The sequence below is a fragment of the Cyprinus carpio genome, chromosome B5, assembly GCF_018340385.1.
Source record: "Cyprinus carpio isolate SPL01 chromosome B5, ASM1834038v1, whole genome shotgun sequence".
Taxonomy (NCBI): Eukaryota; Metazoa; Chordata; class Actinopteri; order Cypriniformes; family Cyprinidae; genus Cyprinus; species Cyprinus carpio.
In genome coordinates, this window is record NC_056601.1 from 24,446,546 (window position 1) to 24,464,918 (window position 18,373).

The window sequence follows — 18,373 nt, forward strand, 5'->3', positions numbered from 1 at the left end:
ACTGTCCCATAGACTGCCAAGTAAATTACACTGTTAAGGTCCAGGAAAGTATAGAAAGCGCGTCAGAATAGTCCATCTGCCATCAGCGATACAACTGTAACTTTATGAAATGACGAGAATACTACAAAAATAATGACTTAATTCATTAAATAAAGGATACGTTTCTTTCTTTGGTTTGAAAGAAAACAATGCATCGGCGCAGCGCTGCTGACACAGAAGAGCATACGCCGCATCTTTACAGCTCAGATTTGCCAAAATGGCGCTACGCTGATTTGGAGAGACACAGAGGAGAGGAATGTTGAATAAAGTCATTATTTTTGTTTTATTTGTGTACAAAAAGTATTCTCGTTGCTTCATAACGTTACAGTTGAATCAGTGATGACAAATGGACTATTCTGATGATGCTTTCATACTTTCCTGGACCTTGACACTGTTATTTTTTTGTCAGTCAATGGGACAGTCTCAAGCCTACCGGTTTTCATCCAAAATATCTTAAATTGTGTTCCGAAGACAAACAAAGCTTTTACGAGTTTGGAACAACATGGGGGTAAGTGATTAATTTTCATTTTGCAGTGGAGTAACCCTTTAAGGCCAACCTCACAGTTCACTCTTAATAAAGCTGGTTAGAGCTGGTAGACCTCTTTGGACCACCAACAAAACAGATTCTGTTTTCCTAAAACTACCTTAAATTTGTAGAACCTGACTTTTTCAAGTAGATCATGTCATTTTTCCTTGTTTACCTTCTCCAGCCCCTCTCTCTCTCATTCATCTGACACTGAGAGCACCAGCTTGAGCAGATGTTCCGGTCTTCTTCCCAAGTTTGCAATCTCTGCAGAAGTGGAAGATGGCGAGGGTTCCCTGGTTCTGGAAGACCCCAGTAAAGTGACCTTTAGTATTGGGGAGTTGCCTCAGGATGAGCCTGAGCCCACCACACCCTGTAGCACCATCAGTAACTCCACTCTCTCAGGTACAGGGGTGATTCACAGGAGATGGGATCGAATGTCCTCCATATAAATAAATAAATGTTTACTTGTGTTTGAGGTCTCAAGACTCAAGACTTCATGTATATAACATTAAGAAATGCAATTAATTTTCACATGCTATTGGTGTATATGAGGTGCTATAGGCAGTGGAGTCTTACAGTGTATTTACTGTATTTTATGTTGATTTTATTTTGAGATTTTGCCAGTTTACAGTAGAACCGCCATTTAATTATAAAAAAAAGTGATTTGTTTGTGATCAAACAAACAGTAATTAATTAATATTAAAATTAAAAATTATTAAAAGGGAAATAAATAATTAAAATTTTAAATGTTACAATTATTTATAGGTTGCATAACTGTTATAACTAACTGTTCTCTCTCTCACTTTTTATTTATTTATTTATTTTATTTATTTTTTTGAGTAGGCAGTTTCTCTGAGCACCTGGATCAGGCGCCATCACGGGGAGATGGAGAAGAGAGTCTGGACAGCTCCTGTAAGCCCTCCTCTGATACATCCTTCTTCCTGACTGCTCCCAGACCTGAAGCCACAGAGAAACAGTGTGCAGTCCGCAAAGTCCCAAAATCAGTGTCTACCAGCGCACTGTCACTCATGATTCCTGGAGGTGAGTGTACAGCATGTCTATGTGAAAGAATATGTTGGAATATCTTTACTTTTGTGACCAAGTGTTTGTTATTGTCCATGCCAGTTTTTTTTTGAAAGATGGTTACCTGCTGTTGCACAGCGCCAGTCAGTTGATTTATTGATTTATTCCCCCCAGATATTTTTGGTGTGTCACCATTAGCAAGCCCCATTTCTCCATACTCGCTGTCATCAGACCCATCCTCTAGAGATTCCTCCCCCAGCCGAGACTCCTCCCTCAGTGGTGTCGTCAATCGTCAGCCAATCATCATTCACAGCTCAGGGAAGAAGTTTGGCTTCACTCTGCGAGCAATCCGGGTCTACGCCTGTGACAGTGATGTTTATACAGTTTATCACATGGTCTGGGTAAGTGTGGCAGGGCTGTCCAGCACACCACTATAGAACCCAAACAGCTGACAAAATGTATTCTCACTTAGATTTTTCATATCTCAGTTTACTGCATCACACATATTGATAGGTATTGGTGATATTGATGAAAGCTTTTGAATAATGTATTATTTACTGTGTATATTGTATTGTTTGGAAATAGAATGTAGAGGATGGTGGCCCTGCTCACAAGGCTGGTCTTAAGGCTGGAGACCTGATCACTCATGTGAATGGAGAAACCGTTCATGGGCTGCTTCACACTGAGGTGGTGGAACTATTGCTGAAGGTGAAAAAAACAACCAATGTTACAACCACAACACAGTTTGTTTTCCATTTAATTTTGTTACAGTACGTCTGTAAGTGACATGTGCTTTTTTTCGCAGAGTGGAAGTAAAGTCGCGATTTCCACAACCCCTTTTGAAAACACTTCTATCAAAACCGGTCCAGCTAGAAGAAATAGTTACAGAAGCAAAATGGTGAGAAGAACCAAGAAGCCAAAGAAAGAGAAAACTCAAGAAAGGTAAGAAAACAAGAATGTCATTATTTTTGTCTATTTTAGGTTTTACAAATGTTTATATACAGTACATATCCACATATATTTGGATAAAACACAGTACCTACACCTCAGTAGCAAGATCCTTCACTGCCACTAGATGTAGCTGTTGCTGCATTGTTTTTGTAATGTACACTCTGTTCAGAATGGTAAATTAGTGTACTTTTCTGCTGCATGCTGTGTAGTATATACAGTATATGACCTACTATTTTAAATTATTATTTAAAACAGTACACAGTATGTATATATAATAATTTCATCATCCAGTGTGTTTTTTTCAGTTTAAGCTTTTTTTTTCTTTCCAGGCGGCGTTCAGTATTCAAACGTTTTGCCATGCAACCCTCTCCACTTTTACACACCAGCCGTAGTTTCACCTCGCTAAACCGCTCACTGTCTTCAGGAGAGAGTCTGCCTGGATCTCCCACACACAGTCTCTCGCCACGCTCCCCCACAGCTGCCTTTCGCACAACACCCGACTTTAACCAGTCAGGTGTGTCTCTTACATTACATTACATTTCCCAGACATTGGTCCTCATTTAAAAAAAAAAAAAAAAATGTATATATATTTAAATAATGTTGCCTGTCATGTGTCAAGTGGTGTTAATATTAGTGTTCTGTGCATTTCCTGTTCAGTTCAATGTAAAATTATGAAATCTGAATGAAAGTGATAAAAAAATTGCTGCTTATCTTAATGTTTTAACTTTCCACTCTTTCATCCAGGTGCCAATTCATCACAGAGTAGCTCCCCCAGTTCCAGCGCACCTAACTCACCAGCAGGCTCTGGCCACATCCGACCCAGCACTCTGCATGGCCTGGGTCCCAAACTACCTGGACGGTTACGTCAGGGTCGACGTAAATCAGCAGGGAGCATTCCTCTCTCACCATTGGCTCGCACACCTTCCCCGACCCCTCAGCCTCAGCCGACTTCTCCTCAGCGGTCCCCATCTCCCTTGCTGACTCACACTGTGGGAAGCTGCAAAACTTCTCAAGCTTTCCCTGCCAAAATGCACTCACCCCCAACTATTGTACGCCATATGGTACGACCTAAAAGTGCAGAGCCTCCTCGGTCCCCACTCCTGAAGCGAGTTCAATCTGAGGAGAAGCTTTCCCCTTCTTACGCTGGTGACAAAAAACATTTATGCACCCGAAAGCACAGTTTGGAGGTTACACAAGAGGAGTCTCAGGGGGAAGCCTTATCTACAGGGGAGCATATCCCACCATCCATAGAGGAGAGCACTTCCTGTGAACCACCCACCATAACTCGGGTGAGGCCTGCTGAGCAGGGTTGCCTAAAGCGGCCTGTTACTCGCAAAGTTGGTCGACAAGAGTCAGTAGAGGAGCTAGATAGAGAGAAGCTGAAAACTAAAGTGGTGGTGAAGAGGCAGGACTGGGCTGAGAGACGAGAGTCTATGCAAAAACAAGACACTGTGCAAGATGTGGAAAGTTCTGCTGCTGAAGATAAGGAGTGGAGTGTCCTTACACGTCCCAGTGTGAGACCCCAGGGTTCTGAATCTGGATCCCTAGACAAGTCTACAAATGCTACTTTGAAGGATGTCCTCTACAAAAAACTAAATCCAAGAGTCTGTGAGAGCATAGCTGAGTCTGTCACTAGTGGAGACTGTGTATCACTTTTAAGTGAGAATGGGAGGTCACCTTCATGTCAATCAGATTGCCAAATGTCTCGGGCTATGAAGGAAAGTAATAAACCAGATTTCAAAGCCTCCAACATGGAGTTTGCCAGAAAGAAACAATCCTTTGAGGACAGGGAGGACTCCTTGTGTCGAATATTCCCAGGTGTTCATGAAAGCATTCATTTCAACACCACCAGGTCCAAAAGTCTTCAGCTGGATTCTGCATTAGCTTTAGAACATGTTAAAGGGGGCATGTGCAACATCCATGGCACTTCTGAAACTTTGGCCCCTAAGCTTTTTAGTGGAAGAGGAGAGAGTGCAGTAGAAAAACTTCAGATGATTTCTTCTGATGGTCCTATCAGGAAGACCTCCTCTGAGTACAAATTGGAGGGAAGGCTTGTGTCCTCTTTAAAGCCACTAGAGGGCACCTTGGACATTGGTCTGCTTTCTGGGCCTCGGGTATCCAAAACTGACACATATCTTTCCAAAATGGCAGACAGTCATGGTGAAAGTACTATGTTGGCAGAAGATCTTTGTGGAAAACAGCCAATTCAACAGAAAACTACAGAAAAACAGAAAAGTCCACATGCAGGGACATCAGGGACACTTAACCATAAGGACAATGTGTATTTGAGCAGTAAAACGGTTACAAAAGAAGATTCCATTTCCAATAAGGACTCTACAATAAGTTCTGCTTGCAATGAGGCCTTGCATGATAGAAATAAATTTAACGATGGAGTGAAGTTGCAGATTACAACCACTAAAGTGGAGTCCATAGACACAAGTGTGAAATCGGAGACTAGGCTAAAGACAGCTCAGGAGATGAGAGCTGCACGACACAATGCTCACTTTGCATGTGGGAAAACGCCCTCCATCAAGGAAGTCAGCAATGAAGACCAGGAAGATGACATGGAAAATATAGAGGATGCATCTCCAAAGCAAAATGAAACTCGGCAGATACAACCAGTCCTTAGTAAAACAAATCAACCTGAGGAAATCCCAGTGTCTTCTGCTATTTTTTCTCAACTCAACTCTGTCCAGAAAATCTCAGAAGCAAATTCTGGCAAAAATAATAGTAGGCTGAGTGAGACTCTGATTATTTCACGCAGTCCAGCAATGTCTCCAGAGAAGGATAGCACTAATAAAGACAAACCAGCTGACACAAAGAGCACTGCAGTAATAAAGCAGGTCCATTCATCAGAAAATGTTATGGACAATGCACATGCAACATCAAGCCCAACTTTGGCTAAAACCAAGACTGTGATAGACAGAAAGGATAGGGCTGGTAGCACCAAAGACTTTCTTGACATCAATCCAGAGCATCTTCAAGATTTGAAGCAAAGCAAAACATCTAGCAGAGTGAAAAGTTTGGACACTATACTGGGAGATAGAACCACTGGCACTCCAACCTCAGATGCTGACTCAGGGCAGGCTAAACCAGAGATATCCATCAAAGAAACAGTACCCATCCTGCAGAGTCTATCTTTAACTTCCTCTAACACAACATCCACTGTGTCTTCTGTCTCAGCGCCATCAGATGCACCTGAGACCACTAATGTTAAAAGCTCATTGTCTACCCTTCAAAGAAAAAACACTCCAACTGCCATTGCTGCCCCATTGAAAGACATGCCTGCTTTTGATTCAAAATCCAAAGCCAGTGCAAGCACCACCCCCCAACTTTCTGGGTTGGCTGAAGTAAAAACATCCACCATCCAACCTCCACAGTCTGATCAGACTTGTGCCAAAATTTCAAGCTCTGTTGGCTTGGCAAATGGACAGACAGCAAGTATTTCAGCTCAACTCTCCAAACAAATCTCAGACAGAACACAAAATTCCGATGCATCAAGTGGTAGCAGAGGATTCAGAGTGCAAACCCATCAGTCTCAACAGGGCTTAAACGAAAATCAACATGGAGACAAAGTAAATGCAGAGAAGGCAAATAGCCAATCCAATTTAATGGTGACGGATCTTAAAACCCTGCCAGCATGTAGAGACAAAATGGACTCGAGAGACAAAATGGCTTCTAAAAAGGACTCCAAATGCAGTATGAGTGAAAAGGTTACTTGTGCCTCTAACCCTTCAGTCAAAGCTGAAGTTTCAGAAAACTGTGAAAAGCAGGAAGCCATCTTCAGAAACCAAGTAAACATGAATTTCACATCAATGGACATGGGTGCAAGCCCTCCAAAGACTAGTAGTTGTGACACTTCAACAAAAGACACTGTGCATGCGCAATCTGCAATTAAAACAGAAGAAATACCGAAGTCCAAAAGTGTTTTTGATGTAGACAAGGAGAAGGCCAAGAAGCAAGTTATGGACATGTCCATGACAGAGACAAGTACAGCACAGAGTGCAATAAAACAGACGCAACCATCTGGTAGTGCTACATTAAAAAAAACCCCTTTGAGTTCCAAAAACAAGCCCAGAGTAGACTCTCCGCTTGTTACTCAGTCTTTTGGGAAGACAATAGAAGATAAGGGAAAGCAGGAAAACATAGCACAGCTACAGCCTATTGTCAAAGATAACATAGTAAAACCAAAGGAGCTAAGAGAGTCAGTCTTGTCTACACCTAAATCTCAGCCTCATAAAGACACCCGCACTGGTTCTCAATGTGGCTCTGTGCCAGTGTTGCCCGTGCCAGCAGTTAAAATCCATGTGTCTTGTGGACTGCCTTCTGGTAAGGGCAGCGCTACTGTAGTTGAATCACTTGGACCTTCCTCAGAGGAACAAGTGAAGTCCAAAATTGCTATTCCAAGATCAGAGTCTCTCAAGGGCTCCAGCACAAGTGATCCCATAGGGACAACTACTGCTACTATATCCAGTCCTGACCCTAAACATGCCTCCAGTGAGTCAAAGGTAACTTACAAACAAATTTCATCCAACCAAAAAGAGCAAGTGGAAAAGAAGAGAAAGGAACCTACTCAAGATACATCGTCAGCACCCAAAACTAACCGCAAAGACTCATCAAGAGGCATGCCTTTGGCAAAGGATAGTACTAATATTGAAAAAGAAGCAGTCCGTCCTAAACAAACAAAGGATACACCACGTGGTTCAACTTGTAAAAAGTGATGTATTGTATTGTATTGTTGCCAAGCGTATTGAATTTGAAAAGACTATGAGGATGTAAACATCATTTTTGTCTATATGTGATATCATGAACCCTTTCTATCTGAGGACCGGTGAAGCTGTTACTTTGGGTTTTCATAAGAAACCAGAGATGAATTTGTTTGTTTTTGTTGTGCTCTATCATGCTCCGTTTATTGTCTAAAAAAAAAAAAAAAAAAGTGTTGGCTGAATGTTGACTTGTTTTGCTGCTGATTTGTGGTCTTGTTTTAGATCTCGCAAAAGTGCCAAAATTAGTCATTGTATTGTGTTGCGATGTGATGTAATGTGTGGCGTGTGCAATAATTGGGGAGACGGAGTGTAGATGCCTTTTTTTTAAGGATTAAATGAACTGTGCTGATCCTGGTTGAGAGTAACTGTACCAAACAAAGTGCACCTCAAATGTAGACATGAAGGTGCATGTTATATGACGGTGTAAAAAAAAAAAAAAAAAAAAAAAAAAAAAGGTTCACGCTTATTCAGGCTAGGATTATCATGTATTACACTGGTTTTTGGTGTATTTTAAAACCACTAGGAAAATATATGTAGCAATGTTGCTATTGATGTGGCTTGCATTCTGCAAGCAGAACAGATCACTTATTTTATTGTTTTCACTTATTGTGTTTTTGTTTTTGTTTTTTTGTTTTTTTGCGACCTTGTCAGCAAAGTTTTGTTTTGGGTAGTGGTGCACAGAGGGAAAGCACTTTGTCCTGTGCTTCTCACCTGGAACTATTTTATATTGGAATCATCTTATGGTTCTAGAATCGTAGTGGAAGGGGCCTAAGAGTTTTTTGCGGAAATATGACTTGCTGTTCTTTGCAGGTCATGGTGAAATTCACATTCCTTTCACATACATTTCTAAGGATTAATTTTTATGCAATATATTGTAAATACAGCAGCATTAATTGTACAGAGGGGTTGGTTGAAAATGAGTGTTGTTTGTTTTATATGTATAAATTTTGCTATGTCATATTATGTTTGTATACTGTACTTAATGTTAGTCTCCTAGTGATGTTATCTGCTCAGTAATTGTGCTGATATAGAGTCTAAACTAGCAGAAAAATGATAGTCTCACTCTGAAATTAACTGTACTTGAAGTTTCACTAAGGTATGTAGGGCTTAACCACATGCTTTTTCAGATATGTATTTTAAGTGATGCAGCAGAGTTGCTCTCAGAATGTTCATTATATTTGATGCCACTAACAAGGAAATATTGCATCTACATGAAACAGGGACAAGGCAGATGTAGCACACTATATTATAGTTTCAGATACTGAAGGATTACCCCATGATTAAGGTTTGCTATTATGTAGATTATATACAATCTGTTTTTCAAAAAAGAAAAATGTCAAGCTTTTAGGGCTAACTTGGCATACAGGAACATGATGTATTTCCCCTGGTTTGGTTAAAAGGGCTTATACGGAGATAATCAGCGTGTTTTAGCAACATGTCAGCTCTTGTGGTAAATGTCAGGAGTTTCACTGCATGTTCGTTCTTCATGTCCAATCATATTCATATTTCTTACATATTCATATGCAAAGTACATTGTTTAATGCTTTGCTAAATGCATATGTGCTATTAACATCTCTAGTCATGCAGCAGGACTGCTAAGCGCATTTCCTGCACTTTTCTTTACCTTCAATACCTTTCAAAGCTCTCCTTGCTTTTTGTGCTCAAACTTTAAAAAGCATATTTGTCATTAGTTGTGCTTGATTTGACCTTTAAGCAATTGCATAATGACCACTGAAGTTTAGCATCAGAACAGAGAAGAGGATGAATCATTGTCTTTTGATAACATTTAGTCTGAACTTTGAACCTGCTATAGCTCTGCTGGTGTGCATACATCACGTACAAGCGACTGTGTATCTAGGCCAATTTCAGTATACGTATATTGTGAAACATCTAGGCTATATTACCGTATGATATTGAAGTATTTGTGATTAATGTTTTATGTAAACAGAGTATATATCTGAGCTAAACACAGATCTGCATAAGTAACTAAACTACAGAATGCACCATGTAAAGAGAATCTATAATAAAAAGACTGTAGCGATTTTAAAGTGTATTAGCAGACTGATGTTTCAGTTCCTTATAGGCTTCACAAATGTAGCTTAGGAGGTCTAAAGGGCTGCAAGGCACCTTAAGATTAAAAACACAACTCTTATTGGGAAATTGGGGAAGAGATTCTAAGCAAACATAATAGAAACGTTAATGATAAAATGTGAATGTTTTATATGACATATGCATTGTCTGTTCTCTAATATCGATAGTATTGCCATGAATTTACCCCAGACATTCATGTTATTGGTGTTTCTTTCCCTTCTTCCCTTTTCTGACAAGTAATGTTTAAATCCTTTAAGAAGCACATTAAATGTTTGTTTACTACTACTTCATTTACCAAAATAATGTACATCATCACAATCAGCCAAACTAATATCCTACATCACATGTCCAGTTATACTGTGATCTGTGTGTGTGTGTGTGTGTGTGTGTGTGTGTGTGTGTGTGTGTGTGTGTGTGTGTGTGTGTGTGTGTGTGTGTGTGTGTGTGTGTGTGTGTGTGTGTGTGTGTGTGTGAGTTCCTCTTAGCGGACATTTACTGTTGAAGACCATTGGTGTGGTAGCCTAATGTTGTCCTTCTAGTTAAGTATGTTCTTGCTTGTTTTCTGGAGTTTTCTTTCCCCTCTCTATGTGTGAAAACAGTGTTTATGTAGATGATTCTGCTTATCATTGTCTTTTAGGATCTGTGCAATAAGACGTGGTTTTGAGCTTTGTACATCACCCACAGAAAGCTCTATGGATGTCATAGATGTTGTATACTAAACAAATATTTATACTTCTAAAGCTGTATAATACTGAAAATAAAAAGGCATGTCAAAATGACCTTTTATTGCATTTTATTGTCTCTTTCCTTTAAAATTACTTGAAAAGACTTGAAATCTCCATAATCAAGGAAGTAGATTTAATGAGACTGCAAAAAGACATTAGACACATATATGTTATTTGAAATGAAGACAAAAACATTTAGTCTAATGTTGATCTCCAGCTTAAAGCAGATGCTCATGTTTTACGTTTATGTAGTCTGCATTTGGAGGGAGACCAAACAAACTCTTAATTTACAGTTGGGAATATCTTGAATATTTTCTAATTCTCCTGACAAGGCAGAAAATGGCCAATGTAATTAGTATTGCTACTAGAATTATAATAAATGCAAGTACACCGACAGGTAATTCACACTGAAGTTTGGCATCAATAATCCTTGTTCCTGTGCCATTACAAGTGGTCTCCATTAAGTGTTTTACTTTGATTTTGTTTTTTATAACCCAGTTGATGAACTCAAAGTTGCTACAGTTGCATACCAGGGGATTGTAGCTCAGATCAACAGTACTGTTATTTCCCAGGTCCATAACGCTTCCAACATCCACTGTCACAATGGCATTACTGGCATAGTTAAGTTGGAGAAAATGCAGGGAGTAAAATCCAGAGGTGCTCAGTTTGACCAACTTGTTTTCACTCAGGTCTACTTGCCTGAGATGCATGAGACCTTTAAACAAGTTCTCTTCAAAAGCAGTTATTTTGCATGAAGATAGAATGAGGGTTTCCAAAAGAGGGACATATTGAAAGAGCTGCATTTGGGTAAGAACCCCTCCTTGAATTGTGTTCCCCTTCAAATTGAGGAGTTGCAAATTCTTCAACCCTTTGAAAATGTGCACGTTTGTCAGACTGGTATTGGACCAGGAAAGATTAAGAGTTATGAGATTCTGTAGATTGCTAAAAGGTGAGCTGTCATTCAAAGTGTAGTATGAATGGCTGAAGTCCAAGTGCTCCAACTGTGGAGTTGCACTGAAAGGCTGTGGACTCCAGAACATTTGTGAGCCATAGCTGAGATTGAGGAGCTTCAGTTCACTCAGACCAAACAGCTGGTCATTACAACAAGGTCCCCTGGGATTTACTAAACTAAGACTAAGATCCAGCTCTTCTAGGATTCCAAGATTCTCCAAGCATTTGCTGCTAAAATTGAGTTGCTTTGAATTCCCACTCACGGACAAGTGCGTAAGCAAGGAAAAGTTTCTGGTGTTGATGTTGCAGACATCTTTAAATCGGTTCTCATCTAGCACCAGATGGGACAATGTAGATGGGCCAGTCATGGTAAACTGCAATGAATCCAGGTGGGCTCTAGTAAAGTCAAGCTTTTTAATCCATTTAAGGCAATCAAATGGGAAGTTATTTAGGTCTGAGAAATGCTGAAGCTGGAAATCCAGGTCAGTAACAAAGATCTTGCACAAAGATTGTAGTGCAGCTGATGGTATGTATACATTTGGATCGGTTTCATACAATCCCAGGTTCAGTCTGTTGGTTTTAAGGCCTTCAAGCCCTTTTAGTAGGGAGGAGAAGTTCATCTTGCCAAAGCAGCCACTCAAATCAAGACTACTCAAGTTCAGTGACTTAAACGCACCTGGTTCTGTATTGACAAGATCGTTTCCTTTTAAGCTGATGCTCATCCCGTGCACATTGCGGAGCGGTGCTAAATCATCCTCTTTTATCTGGTCAATGGAGTTCATGTCCAGCTGCAAACTGTGTAAGTTTTGACAGTGGAAACTGCTTAGCCCGTCTAATGATCGAATTTCACTTCCCCCAATGTCCAGAACCTCCAAATATGCAAGATTATCTGATGGGATGTCTGATAGGCTTTGTATCTTTGACTGAGCAAGGCTTAGATATTTGAGTGCTAGAGGTCCAGAAAAAGCTCTTTCTGCGATGAACACAAGTGGGTTTCCGATTAGGATAAGGGTCACCAAGTCCGGCTGATATTTAAAAATGTCTTCATACATGAAAGTGATGCCACATCTGTGAGTTATATGGTTAGATGCGAGAAGAAGAAACATTAAATTCTCTGATGCACAATTTTATACTGTTTATGTTGAAATACAAGTTGTTTTGCTCACCTTGTCAGGTCTAAATAATTCAAGCTTGTCAGCCTCTGAAAAGTAAAGTTGTATAGGGCAGGAAGATAGTTGAAGCTAAATGTCAAAATTTGAACAGAATTTGGGATCTCATTTGGAATGACTTGTAGGTTCATATCACTACAATCATAGCCTTTTGCTACCTGAAAAAAAATAATAATAATAAAAAATAATAAACTGAAACCAATCATTAGTGTTACATCAAACACTGAAACATACAGTATAATATAATATAATAATTTGTGGCTCAATTTTGTCTGTAATGTTGAAAATCATGCAAAATGGCTATCATAAATGTACCTGTTCACACTGTCTCCTAGCCCATGGTGTTGCTTCATTATACGGTAAAAGGTGAAACAAAATAGTGTAACATAACGTGTAGAAAACAAAATGCTTCTCCATAGTGTACAGGACAAAAAGAGAACAGTGTCTCCTCTTCATTCAAATATATAGGTAAAATAGAGGAACTTCAAGTAAAACAAGAAGTGTTCAACTGTAACTTCCCTTTATGTCAACAATGACTTTCTGTATGTTTAAAGCCCTGTGATGAAGTACAGAAAGCTAACATGCCGTTTTAAACTTTGGGAAAATTTGACCTCTTTCAGTTTGGTGAAGTACTTTCCAAAACGCAGCTTTATTTTGTGTTTTGTTTTAATCCTGAAGGGTAGTGTGCTAAAGGAAAAAGCGTAATTGACTATTGAGTAACAGTTTGTGTGAAAAAAGTACCTGGGCAAACACTTCGAATTGAATAAATAAATTTTATCTACGATTGTGACTGGATCCAATGTGTGTCCATTTCGTACATCAGTTTCAACCAAATTATCTTCAAGCATGCCAAACTATTTGTTGACTATTAACTATTCGTTGCAATACAGTATTACTATTAGTGTTCAAGGGGGAAATGATTTCATGGTCTGCTTGAATTCTCTATTCTGATTGGTTGAAAGGTGTTCAGGTAATCACCATTCTAAATGTTTGTTGGAACTGGGTACTGACTTGTGGAATCATACTGGAACTAAACACACACCAATCCAGTGTCCCTCATGAAGCCTTGCAATAGAGACTGTTTTCCTGTAGGGGGTGTTATTTTGCTGTCCTTGCTGTCCTCTGTAATAGGGTGAAAAATTGTGATGTTAGTAGTTATGCAATCCTTACATCCAATTGAGAGATAAAGGCGACACTCATTATAATGTACGTATAAATAGAAATAAATCTTTTTCAGATTACAGAGTCTCAGTGGGGCCAGAGGATTACTCTGTTTTCAAATCCAAATGTTAATACATAGGACATGACTCCAGATAGGATTTAATGACTTCCTGTATGTCTAGTGTGGACCACCAATTGCTTTAAAGGATTTGTATTGATATGTGCATTATATAATTGTTATGTATTTGGCACAATTCATGTCTTTATGGATTATCTTCACATTCTAATTTATATTCACAATCTTCACAATCTAATTTATATAATTGCTAATTTCTCTCTACAATCCCTGGTATTATTTCTCCTCTTTATTACTAGTTTACAAAACATCTACCTGGATACTTCTTTACTAAATAATCAAAATGAGCTTAAAGATACTATTCTAGCATGTGTATTGTGGACAGTCGGTGTAAAAGTTAAGGTTAAATGTTTCGGATGTCACAGTGTTAATAAGAAATTCAAGGAAGCTGAAAAAGGGAACTGTGGAAATTATGTACTGATGATCATCTGCATTAAGACAATTGACTCATAAGATAAGCAAAAAGTAATGGTAATTTTGCAAATTTTCCCAAAGCCACTTTTATTTATCTAATGAGCTGATTTCAAGTATTGGGAAAAATAGTGGATTCTAACTGGAATGTGTCAGTAAAACCACATTAAAAAAAAAAAAAAAAAAAAAATTACGGTAACAACCATAATATCCATCAAACTTATGTAAATTCCATAGTTATTTTTTGCTACAACTCTCTTTCAAAAAGCAATATATATATGTATATACCTTGCTACATTTACTGGAACTTTTCACAGCACTTACATATTGTTGCTCTTTTGTTGGTTTGATTGCTTTTATTGTCCTCATTTGTAAGACTCTTTGGATGAATGTAAATGTACATATTACATCTTTGTAGTTGCATTTTGAGTTATGAACAATGAAATCATTCAGAACCATTCATAAATGCCATGTACATGTATGTGTGTGTGCATATATATATATATATATATATATATATATAATATATATATGTATGTATATATATATATGTATGTATGTATGTATGTATGTATGTATGTATCTGTGAAACAAGAGCTTTTCCATTTTTCTATACAAACACTGAAGCATTACCATGTGTATTATTTTGCCGATGAAGCCACAATTTGGTCAAAGTCATTATATTGCACATTTAATATACTTGTCACTACCCCTTTTTTAATTCTTGGATTAATGCTGCCAGTAATAAAGGATTAGAAATAGAGACAATCTGCCATGGCCGCATGCTGAAGCATAATAGCACACTGAAATCACACCCCCACATCGTGACACAGAAACAAAATTACCGGAGGGCCTATTCAGCCAACCACCCACATCAGCTGTTCCCAGTCGTGATATTGCAGATGCACTTGTGCCCACTCGCAGATATTACTAAGCAGAAAAAAATCCTTCCTCTCAGACCATAATCCTCTTAGAGATTTTAATGCTCCCTGCTCTCCCTCCCTCTTAAAGTGAGTTTCAATGAAATGGGGCAGAAAACTGCACTGAGCATTGAGGACAATTGTGGAGACTGTCATAGCTGCATGAATCAGATGTCTTGTACAAGAGGAGCGGCACACAAAGAGCAGACAGCGGGCCTCCTCTGACCCAAATTGCTGAATTAGACTTGAATGAGTAACCCTTAATCTCACCCGGCTAAATTGAAATCATTTTGACAGCCTCCTCGCCAGAAGTGAATGCAGAAAGAAAGAGGTGGCCATTCCTCCCTTTCACAATATGGAAACTGTTCATATTGTGTTGTATGTAACACTTCAACCCCCACTGTTCTTCAAACATGCACTTACACAAGTATATCAAGGTGATTGCAGAAAATAATTGTAATTATAATCATGTGCTATCATATGCTGCTCTCCAGGCCTATTATACTGTTTATGATTTCAGTGAGAAAAATAGTTCCCACAGACTTGAACAAGTTTGCTTCGGAACTCACAATCTTGAAGGCTGCTTAAGAAATACAAACAAATGAGATATGTTAAGAATGCGCAGGAATCTCAATCTTTAAGCAGGCCAAGTCTTCTGGAAGAAATGTGTGTTTCATTTCTTTTATTTATAGGCCTACAAGTTATTCACTACAGCTAGATGTTGGATATTTAAGAGGCAGAAATTAGAAAATGGTAGTTTTGGAATAATTTTTTATTTTTTTTTGGTAGTTTGGAATCAATAGTCCAAATAAAGTAATATAATCAATTACATCATCTGACTTTGAACCTCTTAGATTAATTACTGATAAAACACAAGACTGAATATCAGACTGCTTTGTTTGTCTCCCCAGATAAAAATGTTTGGTAACACTTTATTTTACACTGTCCTTGTTACTACATGTACTAAAATCATAACAATAAATTAATAAATAATTATATGCGATCAATAAATCAGTAAATAATTGCATGCAACTAACCCTAAATCAAACCCTAATCCTAAATCCTATAGTAAGTACATGTTGTATTACTCATTACTCAAATATGTAAATATAGTGCAACAATGACACCTTATTAAAATACACTGTAAAATAAAACGTAAGCACATGATTCTATTCAGAATTGGCTCTTTAACAAGCAACTAACACTAAACCTATCCCTCAACCTGTAACTGATTGTTGTTTATAATATGTTTATTCATTTTACAGACCGAAATGCAAAAAAAAAAAAAAAAAAAATAATAATAATAATAATAATAATAATAATAACCTTATTTTGTTTTATATCTAATTTATGGTCAGGTTTATCTGAAATAGATGTTACCAGTAAACTATGTGGAAAGATTGTGAACGGTTGTACATAAAATGCAGGTAAAATAGCATAAAATGTGCATAATCGTTTATTCTATTAAGGGGCGGTCACACTAGACTTTGAACGTGCGAAATTTTTTCGGACACCGCTGCGAATATGGGCGGGAGCAGGTAACGGTCTCCCCTCAGTTATCACAACATGGATTAATGTGCTTGTACTGTGCCTTTTGCGACGGCGTCGAAAGTGTTTTATTATGTTTTACTCTCTGTCTGTCTCTCTCTCTATATAAATACATACACACTAAGCAATAAAAAATTATAAAATGTGTCCTCATTCAAATGTACCATCTGTTCCTGTTTCATTGACACTCCGAACCATGCAGGTTTTTTTTTTTTTTTTTTTTAATAATCTTTTAAAGATGTATTATGTAAAATAGGATGCTGCGCTATGGCTAAAATTAGCGCTTCCTTAATTTTTGAATTTCTGTACAGAGAGGTCACGCAGTGACGTATTGACATTCTACTGATCCCCCGTCTTCACGTGATGCGAATTCGCAGGTCAGAGTTCACCAAACTTGAACTTTGGAACGCAGCGAAATGCGAAATTTTTCGCATGAGCTTGCGTTTCCGGTCTGACGCATTCGCATACGTATGAATGGAAGTCAATGGAACGAAAAGTGCAGTGTGACCGCCCCTTTAGTCTATTCTAATATAACAAACAGTTCTGCTTGTAGATATCTACTTACTAATTGCCTCAAACAAAACCCTGAATGTCTTTCAAATATTTGATGCAACTAGCCTGATGAACTTTGGCAAATCCAGTGATTATGTCATCCTTGCTAACTGTATCCACTCTGTACATTGCAAACACGACTTTGTTACCAGGTGGACTGATGAAGAACCCTGTGTCCAGTTACTCCCAAAAGTTGTATAAAGCCAGCCAATCAAGAATGTACTTAAAAAAAATGTCAATAAACTATATAAAAATGTTTACATTTGTTTGAAAGACAAAATATTTATTATTCCTTCTTTTAGAAAAGGTTTTAGTTAACCCCTTTAATGTTAATTAGGGGTTACATGTACTAACATGTAGTTAAGGCAGCGTTATTCATGCATGAATACTTATCACTCCAGTCTTAGTTAAGGATAGCTCTTGACTGGTTCTTGATTAGCTCATGTTAAGTCAAGTCAAGTCACCTTTCTTTATATAGTGCTTTAAACAAAAAAGATTGTGTCAAAGCAACTGAACAACATTAATTAGGAAAACAGTGTGTCAATAATGCAAAATGACAGTTAAAAGCAGTTCATCATTGAATTCAGTGATCATGTCTTCACTAATCATGAGTTCATGTTAAAGTAAGTATTAATTCAGGTATTAGTCAAGTCATCTTTATTTATATAGTGCTTTTAACAATACAGATTGTATCAAAGCAACTTTACAGTATTAAATAGGAAAACAGTGTGTCAATAATGCGAAATGACAATAGTAAACACTCGATTTTCAGTTAAAGACAGTTCATCATTGAATTCAGTGGTGTCATCATCCAGCTCAGTTCAGTTGAAATAGTATCTGTGCAATAAGGTTGACAATATCGCTGGATATTAAGTGTCCCCAACTAAGCAAGCCAGAGGCAACAGCGGCAAATAACCAAAACTCCATTGGTAACAGAATGGAGAAAAAAACCCTTTGGAGAAACCAGGCTCAGTTGGCGAGCCAGTTCTCCTCTGGCAAAACAAAACCAGCAGTTCAATTCCAGGCTGCAGAAAAAAGTCACATTGTGCAGAGGACTCATTTGTGGTTCCTGTGGTCTTAGTACATGATTTCTCATGTACCATTATTGTAAAGTGTTACCCTTTTGTCTATACAGTGTATGTGGACATAGACAGATCATGCACTTGAGCAAAATAAGCAAGCTAACTTAAAGTACAATCTATATATTTAATTCCATATGTTTAGAAATTTAATTCTATCTCTTTTTAGTTTGTTAATAATTACATTTACTGGCCACTTTATTAGGTACACCTCTTCAACTGCTCATTGACGCAATTATCTAATCAGATAACAACTAAATGCAGGGCAGAAGAAGCAGAGCATCAAAATGGTGAAGAAATGTGATTTGGTTGGCATGGTTGTTGT

The 18,373-nt window shown here is 38.1% G+C and overlaps 2 protein-coding genes across 20 annotated transcripts in view; one reads left to right on the top strand and one right to left on the bottom strand.

Annotated features, from left to right (window-relative positions):
- Positions 1–7,637, top strand: part of mast4 (microtubule associated serine/threonine kinase family member 4) — a 130,470-nt gene extending 122,833 nt beyond the window's left edge. For all 18 annotated transcript variants that reach the window (XM_042725022.1, XM_042725023.1, XM_042725021.1 and 15 more), the window contains 7 exons: positions 750–967; positions 1,409–1,606; positions 1,763–1,989; positions 2,174–2,296; positions 2,394–2,530; positions 2,869–3,053; positions 3,284–7,637. In XM_042725022.1, the coding sequence (XP_042580956.1) occupies positions 750–967; positions 1,409–1,606; positions 1,763–1,989; positions 2,174–2,296; positions 2,394–2,530; positions 2,869–3,053; positions 3,284–7,260 (5,065 nt within the window). In that variant the 3' untranslated portion in view covers positions 7,261–7,637. The remainder of the gene's footprint in view (positions 1–749; positions 968–1,408; positions 1,607–1,762; positions 1,990–2,173; positions 2,297–2,393; positions 2,531–2,868; positions 3,054–3,283) is intronic.
- A 2,126-nt stretch (positions 7,638–9,763) lies between these two features.
- Positions 9,764–12,675, bottom strand: cd180 (CD180 molecule). Of its 2 annotated transcripts, none has more exons than XM_019094555.2 (3): positions 12,557–12,675; positions 12,239–12,399; positions 9,764–12,140 (listed from the first exon to the last, which is right to left on the bottom strand). In XM_019094555.2, exons 1-3 carry the CDS (start codon positions 12,656–12,658, stop codon positions 10,409–10,411), a joined length of 1,995 nt encoding a protein of 664 aa, XP_018950100.2. In that variant the 5' UTR covers positions 12,659–12,675; the 3' UTR covers positions 9,764–10,408. The 2 variants fall into 2 exon arrangements, with proteins under 2 accessions (XP_018950100.2, XP_042580975.1); XM_042725041.1 differs by having other exon boundaries at positions 12,239–12,273; positions 12,557–12,659.
- Between the last annotated feature and the right edge of the window lie 5,698 nt (positions 12,676–18,373).